Source organism: Corella eumyota, chromosome 4 (assembly GCF_963082875.1).
Source record: "Corella eumyota chromosome 4, kaCorEumy4.1, whole genome shotgun sequence".
Taxonomy (NCBI): Eukaryota; Metazoa; Chordata; class Ascidiacea; order Phlebobranchia; family Corellidae; genus Corella; species Corella eumyota.
In genome coordinates, this window is record NC_137493.1 from 16,534,146 (window position 1) to 16,556,513 (window position 22,368).

The following is a 22,368-nucleotide window of genomic DNA, read 5'->3' on the forward strand; positions in this document are numbered from 1 at the left end:
ATCATTTTCTACGTTGAAAGAACTTAGCAGCTTAATCAAAGAGTAACATCGGTTACCCCGAGCCAGGCCTAAGTTACCTTTGTTAGTTGGTATTTTATTGATAGTAACTACTTGATAATTATTAGCTGCTTAATAAGTTTCGGGTCAACAGAAGATCATACTGTTTATAACGCCTTTCTCATGGGTGCTACACCATAAGCGCAGTGGGAATCGAACCCACGACTTAATGTAGTAAAGTCTAGTGATGTAAACACAACGCTATCGATTTTGTTTGTAACGCAGTTGTCGTGTAAATAAATGTATTTAAATTGATTTTTTTGTTACTTACGAATTAAATATTTTTTACAAAGGTTCTGTTTTAAATTGAGGACAAATATTAAGTCACATACTTCATAATAGTTTACACTGGCGAGCTGCACATTTCTGACAAGACTTTTGCTTTAAAACATGTGTCGTTTTTATAAAAACTAAAAAAGACGAAAGTTTTTTAATTGTTTATCATTGCTTAACAAATGAAATAGGTGAGTAATTAAATAAATAAATTATATTTTAAAATAAGGCAACTGTATGATAAAAAGCGTATGTGCTAATTAGTGTGACTGCCAAAACATAGATGCTTTGCAAATTTGAAATATTTTATAATTTTAGTTCAGTTGTCAGTGTAACTGCTGACCATTGACCAAACTGCCAAATTCAACTTGAAACTAGGTCAGGGTTTAAATAATAAATGTTATTCTATGTTTCAGGCTGTAAAGTACTAAAGTAAGTTGTTTATACTATGTGATTTTATTAACTGGATGTATATATTTGTTTTGATTTTGTAAAAGTTACTTTCGTTATTAATATTTACTTATTATATTTTTATTTAGCTTAAACAATGAATAATGTAATTTTACAACGAATATTTTTACAAAATTCTACATCAAAAATAAGAAATGTAATCTCTGTGACATCACAATTCATTAATCACAAACAATCGTTTCACGACTCGGCAAATTTGTTCGGTCGAAATCATGTCGCACAACATATAAATTCTCGTAAACGAAAACTAGAGTTCGATCAGGACTGGACGACAGATCTCGGATCATGGACGGAGAAAAACAATCGACTTTATCCTCCGTTAGAGCCCGGCGTTGGAACCCGTCCTGCAGAAATATTCCATGGACGCAAGCATATTAATTACCCGGTTAAAAAAATGTTCTGGATGTCAAAAATCGTTGTGAATATGAACGTTGACGACGCCATCGGACATTTATCTCATGTAAACAGTAAAGCAGCAATGGTTATACGAGACACTTTAACTGAGGCTAAGGAACTGGCAGTGACAGAACACAACGTCGAATTTAAATCAAACCTGCACATAGTACGGTCATTTGCAGTCATGGACGGCTCGAAAAAATATATAATTTACAGGGGTAGAGGTATAAGAAATAAAGGTACGCATCGATTTTCAACTTACTATGTGATGTTAAGGGAAGGTCCTGCCCCCCCACCATTTCCTAAGATGACTGCTCTTGAGAATGCAAAACAATATATTCAGGAGTTGAGGGAAAGGGTTATTTACGACGGGTTATAAAACTAAAGGTCTGTGTTATTGTTAATTGTTGTATTTTTAAATTAAATCTAAAAATTTAAAGCCTTTTTTGTTTGAAGATTAGACCGGTGATATTGTAATGTTAGACCATTTAGAAACCCTTTTTTTTATACAAAAAAGCAGTTCAAGTTTTTTCAAAAAAGCAGTTCATTTTTAAAACTTCTTTTATTAATATTTTTATTAGTCAATTTTATACTCAATAAACAAATAAATAAAAACCAATTAAGGTTTACATAACAAAAAAAAACTTTAGGGCGGTGTAAAAGCATTTTTTCTTCCTGGATACTTTTCCTTACATATTTGATTGTCAATTTGCTTCATATTTCTTCTTGCTGCATTATTAGTGTTATAACCATTAAGAATAGCATTGCACAGAAGACAAGGATGAATTATGATGTTCACATCAACAAAGCCATTTGTTGTATTTCTTCCTCCACAAATATATTTAATATCTCGTGGGCAGAGAAAGAAATTCGTGAACATTTTAAATCTTGTTTTACAGTGATTCTAAAAACAAAATAATAAAGTTTGTGTTAACATTGGTAGGGTGATTGTTTTATTTTTTTCTTTGCAAGAATTGGTTGAAAGTTGTAGTCTTTAAAACACAGATGCAAACGTTTTTTAATGACTACATAATTCAATAAACCTGAAAATTTGGTTTAAAAATTACTATACTGGCAGAGAGGTTAAAATACTTGGTTTTGCTCCTTAAGGTCTTAAGTTTGATTCTAGCATTTTTTGACCTAATAGTATATGGTTAAAATACCTAAACTTGATACTGAGGTCGGATGTTTGATTCCTGAGGTCGGATGTTTGATTCTAAATTATCTACTGTATATAAGTGTTTTATTACCAGTGATTGAATGGTGCAGTTAGCTGCTTCACAGTCTCCTGCAAATGACCAGTTGGTTGACTTACATTCTACGTCACATCTCACTTTGGACCGATTTTGGACCCCCATGCATTCTATCACTATATTAAAAACATGTTTTAATTACTTGCATATATGTGTATAGAAGAAATTTTAGGTTTAATTAATTGATAGTTATAAGCTGTATTTGAATTGTCATACTATGGTCGCAACTCTCAACGAATATTTGCCAGTAATAATTTACCCGCGCACCACAAACGGCAGTTTGTTTTATTTTATAGCCCTTAAATTGGAATTTGATTTCCTAAAGTTACTTTGTTTTTACTAATGGTATACCTTTTTGCTAAAACTCATGAATTAAATATTATTTTGACAATGCCCCTAATGGTATTGAACTTAAGGCCGAGAGGTTTCGGGTTTGAGTCCCTCCAATGCCACGCTATTCGTCCTTGAGCTAGGTATTTACGGATAGCTTAAACATGTCAAAACAGCAAACCCTTCCCCAATAAAAATACAAAAAACCTTTTATTTTAAGGTAATTTGGAGTAGTCAAATGTTTAATAACGTACAAGAAATGAATTTAATTGTGTATCAACCTAATTATGCAACAGCTTTTACGGTAATACGCTTTTACAAATAAATTAAAATCAATTTGTTTTACAAATTAAACTTTGTAGTTTGCCACTCTACGCCAAATTATAAACAAAATTAACTATTACACTCTTGATTGTATAAAAGTGATTTGTCAAATTTAATATAATTAATGTAATTAAGCAAAAAGTTAATATACTTAATTGTTAAACAACTCCTTACCTTTTGCAATTACAAGTAGAGCCACACTTAAATTAATTACGTGAAACAAATTCATGTTTTCTTAATAGCTGTAAAATATAACAAAATAAATTGTAGATGTTGTACTTTAAAGTTTGTTAAATTTTTTTAGAATAGAATATTTGTCTTAAAAAATGTGATTTTATATTAATTCTGTTGTCCGCACGTTGCCGCTAAAGATTGTAAACTTAGCCTTATAAGTCATTAGACAAAAGCTTAGTAGTCCAACAGTGTGACCAGCCGATCCCCAGATATGGTGTCAGACTACGGGCCGAAAGGTTTTAGGTTCGAGCCGCACCAACGCCACACTGTTCGCCCTTAAGCCCGGCGTTTACGGTTAGCTCATACACGTCCCAAACTGCACACCATTACCCGATAAAAAAATAACAAAAATCTATAGCGGGGATATGAAAAAAGAAAAAACGCCTACATTAACTTTTATTACTAAGTTTAACTTTTTAGTTTTTTAGCCCTTTTTAAACTTTAGCTCTATGTATATTTAAATATAAATATGGCACTTCATGGTACCAGCATTTACATGTGTAATAAACCTTAAAACAATTTTTTAATCTGTTTTATGTTTAATTTAATACCCGTAAAATGTTAACATTAATTTTTAAAGATCACGCAAAAAATGTTTATAATCGCTAAAACCCTATTATAAATTTTATTTAAAGTACGACTATTTTATACTAAATAATTAATTTTTTGCTTTATAAACTATTTGTTCTTTTAATGTTTAAAAAAAGGGTATAACTTACTAATAAATAATGTTTTAAATGTTGCAAATAAACACAAAATGCGTTAATATTTAGTTATTTTTATCTAAAAATCTTGCTATTCTATATTAAATTTAAAAATTAGTACAAAATTTATTTTATTTTTTAAAAATACAAAAACTTTTTCAAACCTTTTTTTTAACTTAATTAAAATCTAGTTAACCTAAACCTGCAAAATATTTTTCTATTTTACCTTAACGCAGTATAACCTAAATGGTTGCCAGATATAAAATCATCTTCGTTTTATATTGCATTGCTTTGCCTCAAGCGATTATGACGTATTTGTTAAGTTTTAAATTTTGGTATTAATATTTTCGTTTTTTTACTACGAAAAAAAGAGAAGGACTTCTAAAAATGACGTCACTAAGATAATGTTGACGTATGCAAAGTCTTTAATGACGTCATTTTTTGGTAATTTTATTTAATTTTTTAAGGTTTGAAATAGAAAATTTTTTTTTAACGCAAAATATTTTTGTTTGAAATTTTAAAAATTATGTAATCTTAAAATGCTGGGGTTTTACTGATTACGTATTGGGCTAAATATCGAGTTCTATTGTTCTATTTCGAGCGGTTTATTGTTACATCACAGAACTATGTTAAGTCACGTGCCAGGGGTAAACTGATCGTTTGAAATACCTTCACTCAAAATCTTTAAACTTTTATTTCAAGCTAAAGTTTAAGCGAGAAGGATATCAAAATGATTAAGAACTGGGGAACGGAAAATCAGTAAGTTTGAGTAAAAACTTGTTTATTTTATAAATAATTCTAGTAATATATAGTATTTAAAGTATCTACCAGATTTTAAAGCTATTTTTTGCATTTCTGCAGCTTGATTTTTGTACTTTTATTGTAGCTATATTTAAAATTTGGGCGAAATCATTTTTGTTTTAAATTATGCCAAATAAATTTTTTTTTTTTTAATAGTGTATTTGTTGTCACGAAATTTTAAATTTAATTAAAATTTTTCTAAGGTTTAGATATTTAATGACTAATACCTTTAAATAAGATTTTTGAGCTATTTTTAACTTTACAATTTCCTGTTATATTTAGTAAAAATTTAATATTAACAATTGCAGCAAAAATTTAAATTAATTTTTTTGCAAAAATAATATCCAGCGGAAACTTATGAATTTATTTACCTTAAATGACTAACGTAACGCATTAAAATCAGATTTTAATTCGTTTTAATTCCTGTTTTATGTCATAATATCGTCAGATTATTTTCGATATTCTGATAATCTTTTACGCACCTTTTTTAAATCAAATCATTTATTGTTCCAAAGAAAATGGGAATTTTTGCTTAAATTGCGGGCATGTAATTTTAAGATTACGGTCTTGTTATCTCTGGTTAGATTAAAATGCCAAATTTTCTTCTTATTTACTTTTATATATTAAATTATGGGACTTTTTACCAACTGTGTTGGTTTTTAACCTTTTTCTATTTCATTATAAACAATTTAAATTTTACTTTAACTAAATATTAAAAAAAAGAGTTTTTTAAATTAAATATCAAAATTATTTAATAACAGTAGATCTTGTCTAAGGCACAAAAACTGTATGAACTTCTGCTATAATATATAATATCCCAAACTACCAAAGGCAACTCGAGACCGGGTAAGGGTCATTAATGTTACTTTATGTTTAGGTCGTAAAGTCCTTTCCACATCGAGGATAAAGATTTATACAAAAAAAATATTTTTTTTAATTAATTTTTTTAAACAATTCTTTTTTAAACTAATTAATTATTTTAGAAAATCCAAACGGTCTGTTGTAAAAGCTCCAGCTCCACCAGGATGTGACTCAACAACAAGGATTGTCAACGTCACAACCGAGAGTAGTGACGTCAGCACTGAAAACAGCAGCGATGGTGAGTTTAACAATGCCATATATGTCATGTGGTTAAAACCACCTAAACATCTTATAACGTAATATTGATGACGTCACTTTTTATGACGTAGACGAGGAGAGTTTATCGACTTTGTACGAGGTTGAAGAAGAGACGACGATCAAAGAAGGAATTCTCCATTTCGATGATGACGTCATAATGTCTAACGCATCGCTGGCCACGGTCGTGCACAGCAAGGACGACTCGCTTGATGACGTCAACGATGACGTGTTTACAGGCTCGCATGCTTCGAGAGCTGACATCAGGTCAAGTGATAACGTCACAGAAGGAAAAACAAGAAGGTTTGAGGATAAATTTGTTTTTAAAAAAAAAATTTTTGTTTTTTTTTTGCTTGATTTAAAGCTACACAATATGATGTCGTAGGTTCAATTGCACTGCTTTCATGCTGTAGTGCTCTTGAGTATGGCGCTATAAACGGTATAAACTCCTGCTGAGTCAGCTCTTAATCAGCAGCATAATAGCCAAAGATAACTTGAGACTGGGTCGGGGTAACAAATGTTACACTATGTTTAGGTCGTGAAGTCGACCTCCCACATTAAGGAAAAAGATATACTCAAAATAATTAAAATTAAACATTTTAAATTAATTAAATAAAATATTTTGTTTATTTTTGTCCAAAGGTTGTCGGAGGAGCCTAGTTTTCTGGGAAATTTTATTCGAGGTCGATTGAAAGCTGTCCATAAACCTTGTAAGTAATACATAAACTTATTGTTTAAATGTAGAGTATAACTTACTAAATACTTTGATTTTGAAACAAAATTTGTTAATTTTGGGGCTCTGTATGTAAAACTTTAAATAATTTTAACAAATTGACGTTAAAAAAATGCTAAAAAAAAACATTAAAAATTAAACAAATACAAAATCTTTATTTTAGATAACAAAATATAAATTTATTGAAATTCTTTACTTTTTATGCGCTTTATAATAACACACACACACACACATATAAACAAAATCAAAACATAACCTAATATCCATGTGAATATTCCACATTAAAACATAAATATTCAATAAATAGACAAACATTTTTCCAAACCTTGTTTTGAAATGACCGCGCTATAATCTAGCGTATGTAAACGATATAATACAATTACTAACAAAAGACGAGATATCGGATTCAATTTTAGATGACATTTTGACTTATCGGGGTGCCACTGATATGACCACCTAAACTGTTTTAACATATTTTAAATACCTTTAGGACTAAAGGCTGTATATTAATAAACATAGCTGACATAATACTTCTAATTTCTTTTGTGTATTAATGTATACATATTTGGGAATTAAAATTTAGGGCATATTTGGAATGCCATATTTGGAATATTGTATAGTTAGAGAGTGACACAAACTATATAAAATAGGCACTTAAATTTAATGGCCATTTTTTTATTTTGAGTAACTTTTATAAGTACTTACACCGACGATTTATTTTTTTAAATAAAATACATGCCATTTGAATCTGTTTTTTGTTAACTGTCACAAATGGTATCGTACTTTTCACATCGATTCGTGCGGTTGTTTTAGTTAAACTGTAGCATGTAACCTGAATCGTTGTCGGTAGCATTTGCAGTCATATATAGATAAAGTTGCTTTTATTATTTTACGTTTTGCAAATGTTTAAAATTTTAAAATTCGATAACATTATTGATAATCACACCAAAAACTTTAGAGTTCTAGAAAAATGTTATATGATGTCATAATTTAAACGAGGTTACGTCACTATAAATAGTTATAAGTTGGCATATATAGTAGTTAACATATTAGTGCAAAAATTATACAAAAATGCAAAATACAGTTTAGTTTTTTTGCATTTGCAAGAAATATGTTTAAAGGAAAGTCAAAATTTAATTAATTTAAAGTTTTATAAAAATAAAATTTAAATTTTAGCAAAAAGACAAAAGTTAGAAAATCACGAAGATTTACCGAAACGAAATCGTTCAATTAAAAAACTTTTCGCTCCTACTCCACCAATGGAATCAAATAACTTTATGCCGTCACAACAGGATGATACCTCATCACTTAACACGTCACGATCTTCATTATCATCCGGGTATGTCAATTTTTTACTATTTTTTTTTATTTTTGTTGAAAAAGGGTTTTTAACTTTAATTTTTTTATAAGATTTCTATCGATGACCCCTCGACCTCCGCACTTCGTCGTGGTCGCAATTGACTTCGGAACAACATACAGGTGAGTGTTACGTCATAAAATCACATATGACGTCATATAATTCAATTATGTCGTCTTACAAATTTAAAGTAGTTTGCATATGTAAGTCATTGAGTATATTAATGATGACGTCACTTATTCTTATATGTGTATGACGTAATGTAACAATGACGTCATAATGTTTGTAGCGGATACGCGTTTAGTTTCGTGCATCAACCAGAGTCGGTTCATCTGATGAGGAAGTGGAGTGGAGGAGATCCAGGGATCAATAATCAGAAAACTCCAACCATCGTTCTTCTCAGACCAACTGTAAGTTTAATAAGGTTCTAACTCTAGAACCGATTAAACTGTCAGATTTAATGTTGCTTTGTTTATAAATAAGGTAGAGTAAAAAATACTACCTGTAAGTTTGTTTAAGTTTTGTACTAACAATTTTAAATTTAACGCAGAACTGTTGAAAATGTGGTCAAAAAAATATATTTAAATATAAATGTTAAATGTTGTAGTATTTACCTTTTTTGTATCGTTTTTGTTAATGTTTTTTAGTTTTATTTTAGTTAAGTCCCAAAATTATATTATTCTTCTACCATAATACATAATTGGTTAGTGACTTTACCTAAATTGCTATTTTTTTCAGTATTTTTCTTTTTTTAATTTTGTAAGTGATTTTGAAATTTAAACAACTCTTTATTAATTAAAATATATATATGATAGGGTGAATTTCATTCGTTCGGGTTCGAAGCCAGGGATTTCTACCACGACCTGGATGCCCATGAAGCAAAGAAGTGGATTTATTTGGATCGGTTTAAGATGAAACTTCATTCTGATTATGTGAGTTTGAATATTCATTAAATCAAGTTAAATAATATATATTATTATTTAAAATAATTATCAAGAATATGGGTGTCTTAGTATTTCTCTAATGGGTTTGTTGTTGTAGGAAGTAATGGGTTTTAGGAGTTGTTAAAAAGGTAATATGTTGGTGATTTGTGTTTTCGAGGGTGTTTTTAGGGGGTTAATTGTTCTAAAGTGTAATAGGCTTAAATGTTGTATCGTTAGTTCATTTTTACTAAGATTTTTATAGCTTTTTTTTTTTGAAAAAGTTTCTTAATACAATCGGAAATTGAATTTTTACAGAATTTAAGTAAAAACACTCAACTTGAATCTTCTAACGGAACTCTCGTTCCAGCACTTCAAGTATTTTCACACGCATTGGGGTTCTTTAAGAAGCACGCATTACAGGTAATCGTCTGAACCGGTGTGAACATTTTTATTTACATTTTACCGACAAAAAATTGTCGATTTTTATTTATAATTAAATTTTGTAATTAATTAGGTTTAATTCTGATTACGTTAAATTAGTCATAAGGTTGTGATGTCACAATGACATTGGTTTGTGACGTAGGCGATGGCACGATTCTTGACCATTGTTGTTTTTAAGTAAAATAGAATCTAAAAACTTAAAAAAAAAAACAATTTAAAAACAATAAAAATCTGGGCAAAAAAAAAACAAAAAATAAACAAGTTTAATGTTTGCCTTTTGCAAGTTTTATTTTTATTAATTTAGCTATTTTTAAGTAAGTTGCAAAAATCAAAATATTACTTTAAGCCTGATTGTTTAACATTAGCAACTTGAACTCTGACTAATTCGGATTAAGTTAAAAATAACTTTTGGAAATTTTTTTTCGTCAACCTAAATTGTTATTAACATTTGCCGAGCATTGAATTAAATAATAACATTGAATTAATACATTTTTGGAAGTTTAAAATATTTTGATTCCTGGTATTAATATTTTGTAAACCACATCTTAAGAAATATTTCAATTTTAGCGCAATAATTTAATATTTAATGTTTAAGGTATACTGTAATTATATAAAAAAATTTGCAAATTATTAAAATATCGGAAGCAATTACATTCATTTGCTTTAATGTTTGATTTTATTTGATCTAAGTAGCATATATAATTAATGTCACACCGTTGAATTAACATATAGTAAAATATTTTAATTCTTTATCAGATTTTTTTTAAAGAAATGGTATTTCGCTTTTTACACATTATCCTTAATGATAACATCTTATTTAAAACAACAGCACGTACAAAATTAACTTACATTTATTGACAATTTTTACTTTTTTTGACAACTTTTTATTAATTATTTTAAATGTATTTTTTAATTTATTATTTAAGGACCATATTTTTCTAAACAAAAATTAACAATAAAGTTACAATAATATTTTGATAATCATGTTTTTTGACCTTTTTTAATCCGTTTTTATTTTCGAATATTATTTATTTGTTATTGGATTAATGAACATTAACATAAAAATAAATATTGACATAAACATCATAATATTTTCCTTTGTGAACAATTGATGATGTCACTATAGCTAAACTAGTGACGTCAATACATTTATAAAAGATGATATTTTTCAATTTTTGTTACAATTTTTGTTAATTTTTTATTATTGTTACGTCACAGGAACTAACAGACGAGCTTGGCACGCGCATGCGCAGTAATGACGTAAGATGGGTGGTCACGGTTCCTGCTATCTGGCGCCCCCAAGCGAAACAATTTATGAGACAAGCTGCTTACCACGTAAAATTTATTTTATTTAGAACAACAAAAATATTTTTTTCAATCATTTTCTGTTGTCATAATTGTTTTTATTGTGACGTCATAATTTTAGGCGGGTCTGACGTCAGAGCATTATCCAGAACAACTCGTGATTGCGCTCGAACCCGAAGCTGCTTCGATATTTTGTCGCAAGTCTCGCTATTCTCAGCTGATGACGTCAACAGGGTCGAGTGATGACGTCACGGTAGAGGACACGTTGGCCAAGGGGTCACAGTACATGGTGGTCGATTGTGGAGGGGGTACTGTTGACGTCACGATCCATGAAGTGTTAGCGGAAGGGGGGTTGAAAGAGGTAAAAAAATTAAATTTTAACAAATGTTTTATGATATAATAATATTCTTTATGACGTCATAGGTGGAGGCAGCGAGCGGTGACGCGATGGGAAGTGTAGCGGTCGATCGTCAGTTCGAGAATTTACTTCGCAAAATTTTCAGCTCAAAATTTATCGAAAATTTTCAAAAGAAAAGACCGATCGGTTGGGTGAGTAATACAAATAGCGGTTGTGACGTCATGTTACTATAACTTTTTTATGACGTCATATAAGAAAGTTTGTTGCCGTCACGATATATAAAAGATTAAAGGTTTTTGAAGGGAGTGTAACACTCTCCAAAAGTTTTTTAAATATAAAATTGATGACGTCATTATATTGTGACGTAGGTGGACATGATGATAGCGTGGGAATCGCGAAAGAGGTCGACGAACCCGGATCGTACCTCGCCACTAAATGTCGCCCTTCCGTTTAGTTTTATTGACCTCCATCGAAAAGTTCGGGGTTTCACTGTGGAGACCGCGCTGAGAAATTTCGCCGACCCTGACATCAAGTGGTCACAACAGGTATTTTGTGTTGAGGATAAACTAAATAAATATTTGTGGATTTCATTTTTTTGTTGCCAGATTTTTTGGGCAAAAGGTTGTACATGAAAAAATATGATATAAAAATGCCATAAAATAAAAATACCATTTTCATGGTTTAAAAACACTATAGCTATACTATATTTTATATAAATGGTTTCATAATTTGTTAAAAAATGGACTCAAACTAAAATTGTTTTTACTTTAACTTTATAGTGATATGTTTTCTAATTTTTTGGGTAAGGGTGTGCGGTTGTGACGTGTTTAAGCATAGTGTGGCATTGGTGCGACTCGATCCCGAAACCTTTTGGTGTGTTAAAGCTATCTGTAAACACTGGGCTCAAGGGCGAATAGTGTGGCATTGGTGCGACTCGAACCCGAAACCTCCCGTCTCGTTATCTAAGGCTATAACTTGTATACCACAATACTGTGTGTAAAACTAAAACTGTTTTTAATTTAACCAGGGGATGCTTCGAATCTCTTCCTCCCTCATGCGGGAGCTCTTTGCTCCGACTCTAGAAGCGATTACGTCACATGTTACGTCACATCTTAACTCTCGGATTTCCCACTTGTTCTTGGTCGGAGGATTCGCCGAGTCCAGGATGCTGGAAAGAGCAGTGAAGTCAGCAGTCGGAGCAAGAGTCAGAGTCATTATTCCTCCGGATGCGAGTCTAACGATTTTAAAAGGAGCAGTCTTGTTTGGTCTTGACCCAACCGCAGTGAGAATGAGGAAATGTCATATGACGTATGGAGTAGGTTAGTATGACGTTACAAAGCCAAAGTTTTTTGTAATTAAATAAACTGTTTTGTTATTTTTTCACTAGGTGTACTAAACAAATATGTGACGTCACAACATCCTGAAAGTAAAAAGCTAGTCAGAGGGTCGACAGTTTGGTGCAAGGACGTGTTCGACACCTACGTCAAAGCTGGTGACGTCATAGCACACGGTGACGTAGTCCAGCGTAGTTACGCTCCAGTGAGGCCGAACCAAACCGAACTGGTCATTAATTTTTATTCTTGCCCGAGACCAAAAATTCGTTTCGTAGACGAACGTGACGTCATCAAGTGCGCGACGATAGTTATTCAGTTACCTGTAACGTCATCAAATGTCGTGACGTCATCGCGTCGCAGAGAATTGCAGATTTCGATGATGTTTGGAGACACCGAGATCAAAATCGATTGTCTTGACGTCACTAGTGGATCACGTGCCGACGCTCGCGCTGACTTTATGACGTAACAATCACAAAGAAGTTGTGACGCCAGTGTTTGGTCATGTGACAAACAGCAAATCCTTTTTTGTGACGTAGCAATTATTTTTGATTGTTTAATCAAACTGATCGCGGTTATGTCAAAACCAGATTCTATTACGTCATAGATTAAACAAACACTACGTAACAATCACTGAACGCGCATGCGATTATATATTTGCACATAGCAAACATTGGGCGCTCGAATAAGCGAGCGATAAACAATCATATTTTTGTGTGTTTTGCAATAAAAGTGAAGCCAGTTTGTTTGCTCGGTTTTGCGTTAATTTAATTTGTTACTTATAACCGCATTATACAGGCTTAAGCGATAAGCGAGTGATCTAATAAATCAGTTATTCGCAAAACTAACTAAAACTGATTTGTTGAAAATATTGCTCTTGTTAGCTTTATTTTAAATTGATATATTTGTTTAAAGAAAGGATTTTTAATATTTGAGGTTAATTAATTTTGTTTTACAATTAATTAATAATGCAAAGTCGAGAGGAGTTAACGTTTAGTGATGGGAATAAAAAGTCGTCGAAAAGAAATGTCTTAATTGGGTGCATTGCTGTGTTAATGACAGTTTCAACAATTGTTTTGGCTATTTTATTTGGTTTAGAAGTTAACAAAAGTACGTATTATTTTAGGTTAAATTATATTCTTATTAATATGTATAATTGATATCAAATTTAGTATGTTTTATGAATTTTAAAAGAACATTTTTTAATTTATTTTTAAATAAAATTTATTTTAAAGTTAAGGTAAATTTTTTCTTGAAAAATTTTAATAGTTTAAATTAGTTAAATTACGCAGACTCAATAAAGTTGCTATGTTTTCAACTTACATAACTTGAAGCATTTTTGCTAAATAGTTTGTCGTGTTTTCGTCTTCAGAAAATTAGCCCAAGTCGAGTTTAACAAGCGCTTTAACTAAAGCATTTCGTTATTCTTAAATAGAAAAGCTTAGGAACCAATAACTAAAAGTAATATTGAACAGTATCATTGTTTCAAGCATATAAATATCTCAAATAAGTAAGAACTATTTATCAGTATTAGTACTTAAGGACTTGTGAGTTATATATTATAATATACGCTAATGCTTAGGATACTTCACAATTGGTTAGATAGATTTTTAAGTTGTACAAGTTATAATTTAACAACAGTTTAAAGTCGTGCTTGCCTTGAAAAACGGTTAAAATATGTTTTTAAGTTTGCTTCTTTAGTAAAGCAGAGCATACCAAGAGTTTTCTATTGAATTGATTTGTAAACTCTAACTAGGTTAAACAAATAAAATTGTTTTCAGCACCGATTGTAGTCGATCCAAATCCAACAACAATCAAACCAACCGTTCCATCCGATACCCAAGCCGAAATATGCGAAGATGAAGCCTGCGTTGCAGCATGTAAGAATATTAAGTTATATGACGTCATTAACTGTTAATATGACGTCATGTTTTAAAATATTTAATTGTTTTTTTTTGTAGCATACATTATAGCATATTACTTGACACTTATTATAATAGTAACTAGAAATGTTTTTTAAGTGAGTGCACAGCTTGATAACGCATTTGATATTGGTTAATATTTAATTTTGTTTAAGTGTCTCTTGCGCTGTTCTTGTCAATATTGAGAGCTTGTAAAATAACAAAACTTTTACGATTTTTACGACGTTTCATTTTTCTGTTGGTATTAAAAATGTTATTAAGATAAAAACTGTAAATTGGCTAAATGCTACATGAATTGGTCATAAATCGCTTTAACTTAAGCTATGTTGTTTAAACTGGGTTCAAGGGTCAATAATGTTAGTGTTTAAGCTATCTGTTAACACTGGGTTTAAAGGTGAATATGGGACGTATATAAGCTTCACTGGGTTTAATGATAAATATAAGACATATATGAGCTATAAATTAAACCCAAAATCTAACAGATCACAATTTAATGCCATACCAAGTTAACACCTCAACCTTTTTCTTTTTTTATTTAGCTGCACGAATCCTTCAAGCTATGGACACCTCCGTCGATCCTTGCAAAGACTTTTTTGAATACGCTTGTGGGACGTGGAATAGAGATCATATAATAGCTGATGACCAGGCTAGGGTGTCAACATTTGATGAGTTACGTGATGACGTATCAGCAGTCTTAAAACGTTAGTTGTTTTTCAGCAATTATAGATTTTTTGTAATGTGTCTGTACAAATAAAGTTAACAATACAATTTTTGTAATCATTTTTATAAGAGTTAATAATGGGTCATTTGTAGTTCACGGTCCTTAAACAAACTTATTACTTTTACGGTCCTTGCATTTAAAAAAAATTAATTAATCTTGTATGTGGGAATTTTCCCCAATTTTAAAACACGTGATTTTTGTATGTACTCTCTTTTGTAATATATTGGCATAACCACTAAATATTCTAGGCTTGATTCCCACTGATTTTTTTGGTAATAAGTTTAATTTTTATAAAAAGTTTTTAAAATTTCTTGTGATCCTAAATACCTTTATTAATAAAATTTTATTCGTTTTATGTTTAAGGTGTATTGGAAAGAGATGTTGTTGATGATAGAGTTTCAATTAAAAAGGCCAAAGATTTTTATGCTTTATGCATGGACACAAGTAAGTGTTTAACTTAATGTTAAACTGTAGCATACCTTTTGCACTACTTTGTTTATAAATTATCTTATTTTTAAATTTTATGTAAAAGCATATGACAATAAAAACAAACCTAGTATTAAGAGGATTAGAGTAGGGTTTTATTAACTGGCAACGTAGTGTAGTGGTCAGAACATTTGCTACACTACGTGAGGTCCTGGGTTTAATGGTAACTGCTGTTATGCTGTAGCGCCCTTAAGTAAGGAGCTATAAACGATATAAACTCCACCTGAGCAAGCACTTAATCAGCAACATAATTGTCTGGCAATTATAATCTATAATATCCCAAACTGCTAAAGGAAACTCAAAACTGGGATAGGGTAACTGATGTTACTCTATGTTTAAGCCCCACTTTCGACCTTTTTACATCGAGGATAAATAAATAAACAAAAAAGTAACTAGTTAATCAAATTATATTGTACAACTTTATTTTAATTTCATTGTTAATTTGGTTTGTAATACATCCACTTAAAATTTACTTTTTTATTGTAGTTATTAGTCTTTTGTATTTCGAGTTTTAAATGTTAACTTAAATATATTTTTAAATTATATTTTTTTATACATTTAGCCAAAATTGATGAATTGGGGGCAGCCCCTGTTTTGAATTTAATCACCACAATGGGAGGTTGGCCTGTGCTTGAAGATAAATTCGACCCTTCCACTTTCAGTTTGGAAGAAACTTTGGCAAAATTCCGGCACTTTGGAACTTATGGAATTGTGGCTTCTTGGGTTAGTGCTGATGATAAAAGTTCGAAGGATAATATTATTCAGGTATATTTTAACCTTTTTTTGTATGTATTTTTATCCTCGATGTGGGAAGTTCGATTGCTCAGTAATTACACTGCTAATTAACTGCTGGCTCAGCAGGAGTATATACTGTTTATCCCGCCTAACTCAAGGGCGCTACAGCATGAGATGAGTGGGGATTGAACCAACGACCTCATGGTGGTGTAGCAAGTGTTCTTACCACTACACCATGCTGCCTTATATAAACATTAAAAATTAAAAGCATTGTTGGCTATTTTAACAGCTGAAATGTTCATTTAATACTTTATTTAATGAGCTTATGCATTCACATTTATTCACATTAAGTCGAATTTAATAGTATGATATAGCCGATAAATTTGTATTTTTTTCCGTAAATGACTTTAACACATACCTGCAACCTTGTATTTTTTGCAAATATTGCAATGTTCATTATTCAATTTTAACTTCAAAAAAAGCCATAAATATCTTAATAAAGTTGCGCATTAAATGGATTTATATGTAATTGTATTTGCAGTATTGATTTATATAATGTAATTGCTCTATAGAGCATAGCACAAGATATTGAACAAATATTTGTTATTTTTAAAGCACATAGATAAAAATGCTGACTCATAAGTGTTTGGGACAAACAAATGTCATGCATTAGTTTAAAATTTTAGCTTTTTTGGTTTTGATTAAATAATTTATAGTGCTTGGTAAATATAGGTGGGGTTTGCAATTCAAATATTCATGTCAGTTATTTGTATGCATGCTAAACAGATTGCACAATAAGTTATACAATTAAACAATCATTTACCAAAGAAATGACATTTTTAAATATTTATATAAAACCATGTTTAGGGTCAATTGCTGTAAATTTGGTTTATTTTCAAATGTAAATTTTTTTTAAATTTTTACTATTAAATATATATAATATAAATATATGATTTCTATTGACAGATTGATCAACCTAGTCTTGGAATGCCTAACAGGGATTATTACCTTGATGCGTCTAAACGTGATGCCACTGAGCCAGGCTACAAAAAGTTTATGAAAGATTTGATCATGACACTTGGACAAAAGAATGAAACAGTTGTTGATAATGTTGTGGACCAGGTAAAACTAATGTTTTAGGTTTAAATTAAAACTTACTTCATGTAGTTTATCCAATGTTATGTTTTCTATTAGGTTTTTTGTTTAATTCATAATAATATATAATAATTAAGTTTTTTTTAAGTGTTGGCTTAGCAGAAGTTTATACCATGTGTAGCGGCCTCCCTTAAGGGCGCTACAACATGAGAGCAGTGAGGATCGAACCCAGGACATCATGTAGTGAAGCTAAGTGTTCTGACCTTGATATCCTGCTGCCGACTATATATGACAGAAACATTCTAAAAAATAGTTGTTCTTTTCTAAAAATTCAATTTCTCTTAGATTCTTGAATTTGAAACTGCTATGGCCGGCTCAATGGCGCCAAGTAGTGATAGACGTGACAGTATCGCAATCTACAATAAAATGACCATCAGTGAACTAGAAACCAACATCAACTCTGATATAGATTGGTTGAAGTATGTTCAAGGGTTGATGAATTCAACTGGAATTACAATCGCTGACACAGAATCTGTTGTTGTTTATGCTCCTGAATATTTAAAGAACGTTACGAATATAATTAGTGGAGATTATGAGTAAGTTGACTTGGAAAAATTGTTTAAAGTTTTTTAAATTTCAGTTTAAAATATTTATTATTGGAATATCAAGATTAAAATTTGAGGTAAGTTTTATGTTACAAATAAAGTCAAATTACTGACTTCTTAATAATGTTGTTCACACCAAAATATTTTGAAAAAGGATCTTTACATTGATTAAAGTTTTTAAGTTTTAAATTTAAATATTACATATAAATGCATAAATATTTAAACTTCAATGAATTAAAGTTGTATAATATTAACTTATTTAACCGACATCTTACTAAAGATATTTTATTGTTTAGATTGGTTCAAAACTACTTGGTATGGAGGGTACTGAAGGGAAGAATGTCTTTTATGAGTGCAGAACTAAGAGCAACCCAGTCTCCTTACACTTTGGCTGTTTCTGGTAAGTTTTAAAAAGTCAATAACTCACTTTATGGTTGAAATTTTAATTTTGATTATATCGTCTCAACTCTTAACAAACATTTGCCTGCGTTAATTTACCCGAGCACCACAAACATCAGTTTTGTTTATTTTGTAGGCCGATAGATTAAACTTTCAAATAAATTGTCCACTAAGCTTTATTATATGAGGATAGTTTTATGTTTTATAATAAGGCTTTAGTCATTTTTGTCTTTTCTTCAATAACATTTTGTAATTTTTTGTTTTAGGCACCACGGCAGAAGAAGCAAGATGGAAAACCTGTTCTGATTCAGCAAACAGTTATTTTCCTATGCCTGTCGGTTCCCTTTTTGTGCAAGAAGTTTTTCCTGAGGAAAATAAGGCAGTGGTAGGTCTACGGTTCAATTCCCACTTAAAGTAATTTCATTTGTTAAATTTGTTTTTTGTATATATTTTTATCCTTGATGTGTGAAGGTTAAACGTGCGACCTAAACATAGAGTAACAACTGTTATTTTGACCCAGTCTTAAGTTGCCGTTGACAATTTGGGATATTATAGATTATACTTGCCCAATAATTATGCTGCTGATTAAGTGTTGGCTCAGCAAAAGTTTATACCGTTTATACCAACTTACTTAAGAAAGCTGTCAGGATTGAGCCCACGACCTCATGGTGGTGTAGCAAGTGTTCTTACCACTACACCGTGCTGCAAATTGTTATATATTTTTGTTAAAAATTTAATGTAATAAAAGTAACTTTTAAATAATATATATACCAATAAGCATTTTAAAAATTACCTAGACTGAAGAAATGGTTGAAAATCTCAGAAAAGCTTTCCTAGATTTGTTGCCACAAAATGATTGGATGGACGACGCAACAAAAAATAAAACCATTGAAAAGGCGAACAAAGTAAATCCCTTAATAGGATATCCTGACTACATAGTGGATACAACTGATCCAAAAATGGATGATGATTTAGAAGCAGTTAATGTAACTCTTGAAGCTTATTTCGAGACTGTTCAAAGTTTGGTTGAATTTAACAGTGATAAAAGTTTTGGAAAGTTGAGAACTGAAATTGATTTTGATGAGTACGAACTTTTTTTATAGATATTTTTTATCATTTATGTGAGAAGATTTACTTTTTTAGATAACTTTTTGTTTTAAAATCCATTACAACAAAGCTATTTTATACTGGTTTAATATTATATTTTTTAGCAATTTTTTTAATTAAAAGGCTACATATACACAATCTAAATAAACATTTTTATTGTTAATTTTACATATTTTTTGTACCATATACCATTTTTTTTAAAAGATCATTTTTTAAATCAGATGGATTACCGGACCAGCTATTGTGAATGCATTTTACCAACCAACTAAGAACCAGATATTCTTCCCGGCTGGTATTTTACAGGCACCATTTTCTGATGCTGGTCAACCAGTTTCTATGAACTATGGTGGAATAGGAATGGTTATTGGTCATGAGGTAAGACTTGGTTGTTAATGAACTCAAAAATTAAATTAAATTCTGTTCAAATAATTTTTTTTAATTGTACATTTATTAGGGACTGTTTGTCTTACTGTTATAACCTTATTTGGTTATTGTAATAAAATAATTTGCTAGATTTGATAAGCATGCCATAATATACTCTAAATTTTTTTAGTAAACATTAATATTTATGGCTTATTTTAAATTATAAACTTGATTTTGTCATTTTTTCATCACTAATGTTATATTTAATACATATCTTTTATTAATTTATTAATGTGCAAAAACCTGAACAAAAAAAATTAGCTTTTAATCCTTACCTTAAAAATAAGATCTACATACAACTATTGCTTAACTAAACTTTAACAAAAATCTTGTTTTTTAGATTACTCATGGTTTTGATGATAGTGGTGCTCAGTTTAATGGAGATGGTAACCTGGTCAACTGGTGGACAGATGAATCAAAAGAACAATTTGATATAAAAGCAAAATGTATGAGTGATCAATATTCTGATATTCAATGGGATGTTGCTAATAACATGAACGTAGGTTGATCTTAGAGTTTCTAATGTTAGTTAAGTCAGTAAACCATATAAGGTGGCTTTAGTTAATTTATGTTGCTTATATGCAAAAGCATTATAAGTTTAGATGCCTAAACTACTTGAATAAACACTATTATCAGTTTATACGATAAATCATGTGTATATTTATTATATAGATGTAAAAATTTATGCCTTGCTTTTTTTTAAACATGACGAAAGCATTGGATACATGTTTACTAACTAAGCACTAAACCATGTTAATGTTCATCTTTTTAACAGTTATTTAACTTCATGATTTACTTTTACCCTTTCTTTGTTGTTTAGATTAATGGAGACCTTACTTTAGGTGAAAACATTGCGGATAATGGAGGATTAAGGGAAGCATATGATGTAAAACTTTAGAAATTTACAATTTTTCTATAAATTATTTATCTATATTTAAGTTTTACATAAAAACAAAAAACCTACTTAACCAAAAAAATTTGACATCAACTGTTTTATATTTATTTAAAGTCAATTTTTAAGCTAATTTAGGGTAGTAATTTTATAAAAAATAATGTTTTAATTTTGATATTTAAAGCTTGATACTTTAACTTTATATCTAGGCTTATGTTACTTGGCAAGAAAGTCATCCAGAAGGTGATCTAAGGTTGCCTGGTTTAAAGGAATTTACACAAACCCAACTCTTCTTTCTCGGCTATGCTCAGGTTAGGGTATTGGTTTTAATTGTTTAAAATATTCTCTTGAGCTTAATGCTGTTTAACTTAATAAAACTAAGTAGAGGAGTGTTATGTTGTATTTACTGAACCAAAGCGCTCTTTTGCATACAAAATTTGATGCTAACTTTAAATCAAATTAAGTTGTACACAATTTTTTTGTCTTTTAAGTTTGTATTGCTTTAACTTTGACTTGTAACAAACATTTTTTGTTATAGGTTTGGTGTGGAACTTACACTGAAGCTTATGCTATCCGCCTTCTTACAACTGATTCACACAGTCCTGGAAAGTTTAGGTAAATTTGTTTTTAAAACAACATCATAAGTTTGCTTTTTTCTATGTTAATGTGTCTTATTTTCAAATCAAATGCCATGATAAAATATACTCTATTAGGCTGTGGAGTTAACAACAAAAGATTAATAAGTAAATGTCGATTGCTTAATCCTTGTTTTTTTGCATATAACTTTATTGGTAAGGTCGACTTCACGACCTAAACAAAGAGTAATATCAGTTACCCTGACCCAGTCTCGAGTTGCCTTTGGCAGTATGAGGTATAATAAATTTTCTAATACACTTGTAACAGTTTTACTTGAAATTGTTTAGAGTTAATGTTCCAGCCTTTAATTTTCCTATGTTTGGAGAAGCTTTTAACTGTCAAAAAGGAGTTGATGACATGTATCCAACCGAAGATAAAACATGTCGCGTTTGGTGATCAATTCTTTAAAGACACATTTTTATGAAGCCATTGGTTTTCCAATTACGGCGGATTTAATAGTTGTTGATATAATTCTACTTTTAATTATTGTTATTTTGTTTTATATGCAATAAATTTACTACAATGATAAATTTAAATATGTTGTTCAACAAAAAATTACTGAAGGGGTGTGGTAGGATTGAAGTGTGGAAGAAAAGTAAAATAAAGCAAATTAAGTTGAATAAATTTATTAAAAACACATTAAATGAACAAATATGTGAAATACGTTATGTTGATTAAATTATATTTTATACAAAGTCATTTCTACATTGGGGATAAATAAATATGTAAAAATTTGTTTATGCTCTGTTGCGATTCAGCGAAAGGGTATTTCCCTAAAATCTTGTGACATCATTTCTGAAATAAACTTAACAAATTTGCAGAGGTTAATAATGATGTAAATTAAGGTGTTGATATCATTAAATAGTCACAAAAAGTTATAAATAATATAAAACTAATGTAAAGGCAGCTTTTATGCACATAATTCTAGTTTTGTTGGTGC

At 30.2% G+C, this 22,368-nt stretch overlaps 4 protein-coding genes across 4 annotated transcripts; 3 read left to right on the forward strand and 1 right to left on the reverse strand.

Annotated features, from left to right (window-relative positions):
• Positions 1-433: 433 nt before the first annotated feature.
• Positions 434-2,082, forward strand: LOC145750429 (large ribosomal subunit protein uL22m-like). Its single transcript, XM_082566468.1, has 2 exons — positions 434-521; positions 870-2,082. The coding sequence occupies exon 2, from the start codon at positions 878-880 to the stop codon at positions 1,574-1,576; it is 699 nt and encodes a 232-aa protein (XP_082422594.1). The 5' UTR covers positions 434-521; positions 870-877; the 3' UTR covers positions 1,577-2,082.
• On the reverse strand, positions 1,740-2,672 carry LOC145750430 (uncharacterized). The gene is made up of 2 exons (XM_082566469.1): positions 2,448-2,672; positions 1,740-2,101 (listed from the first exon to the last, which is right to left on the reverse strand). Exons 1-2 carry the CDS (start codon positions 2,553-2,555, stop codon positions 1,844-1,846), a joined length of 366 nt encoding a protein of 121 aa, XP_082422595.1. The 5' UTR covers positions 2,556-2,672; the 3' UTR covers positions 1,740-1,843.
• Positions 2,673-4,759: 2,087 nt separating this feature from the next.
• On the forward strand, positions 4,760-13,223 carry LOC145751542 (heat shock 70 kDa protein 12A-like). The gene is made up of 15 exons (XM_082567718.1): positions 4,760-4,801; positions 5,827-5,942; positions 6,034-6,262; positions 6,602-6,669; positions 7,869-8,031; positions 8,103-8,171; positions 8,339-8,459; positions 8,865-8,981; positions 9,288-9,392; positions 10,632-10,748; positions 10,840-11,079; positions 11,142-11,267; positions 11,445-11,621; positions 12,104-12,395; positions 12,464-13,223. Exons 1-15 carry the CDS (start codon positions 4,773-4,775, stop codon positions 12,874-12,876), a joined length of 2,382 nt encoding a protein of 793 aa, XP_082423844.1. The 5' UTR covers positions 4,760-4,772; the 3' UTR covers positions 12,877-13,223.
• Positions 13,224-13,311: 88 nt separating this feature from the next.
• LOC145750963 (membrane metallo-endopeptidase-like 1) lies at positions 13,312-21,824 on the forward strand. The gene is made up of 16 exons (XM_082567032.1): positions 13,312-13,517; positions 14,189-14,287; positions 14,869-15,030; positions 15,414-15,494; positions 16,099-16,301; positions 17,238-17,393; positions 17,712-17,962; positions 18,268-18,371; positions 18,637-18,755; positions 19,168-19,454; positions 19,699-19,852; positions 20,241-20,399; positions 20,721-20,786; positions 21,002-21,103; positions 21,331-21,407; positions 21,716-21,824. Exons 1-16 carry the CDS (start codon positions 13,376-13,378, stop codon positions 21,822-21,824), a joined length of 2,271 nt encoding a protein of 756 aa, XP_082423158.1. The 5' UTR covers positions 13,312-13,375.
• The last annotated feature ends 544 nt before the right edge of the window (positions 21,825-22,368 follow it).

Excerpts from the sequence above, each read along its gene's own strand:
- LOC145750429 (XM_082566468.1), top strand. The coding sequence starts at position 878 with ATGAATAATGTAATTTTACAACGAATATTTTTACAAAATTCTACATCA.
- LOC145750430 (XM_082566469.1), bottom strand. The coding sequence starts at position 2,555 with ATGGGGGTCCAAAATCGGTCCAAAGTGAGATGTGACGTAGAATGTAAG. Across the intron at positions 2,102-2,447 it reads ACTGCACCATTCAATCACTG|AATCACTGTAAAACAAGATT; the intron begins GTAATAAAACAC and ends TTTTGTTTTTAG.
- LOC145751542 (XM_082567718.1), top strand. The coding sequence starts at position 4,773 with ATGATTAAGAACTGGGGAACGGAAAATCA. Across the intron at positions 11,622-12,103 it reads ACATCAAGTGGTCACAACAG|GGGATGCTTCGAATCTCTTC; the intron begins GTATTTTGTGTT and ends TAATTTAACCAG. Across the intron at positions 12,396-12,463 it reads TCATATGACGTATGGAGTAG|GTGTACTAAACAAATATGTG; the intron begins GTTAGTATGACG and ends TTTTTTCACTAG.
- LOC145750963 (XM_082567032.1), top strand. The coding sequence starts at position 13,376 with ATGCAAAGTCGAGAGGAGTTAACGTTTAGTGATGGGAATAAAAAGTCG. Across the intron at positions 15,031-15,413 it reads CGTATCAGCAGTCTTAAAAC|GTGTATTGGAAAGAGATGTT; the intron begins GTTAGTTGTTTT and ends TTTATGTTTAAG. Across the intron at positions 21,104-21,330 it reads TCTTTCTCGGCTATGCTCAG|GTTTGGTGTGGAACTTACAC; the intron begins GTTAGGGTATTG and ends TTTTTGTTATAG.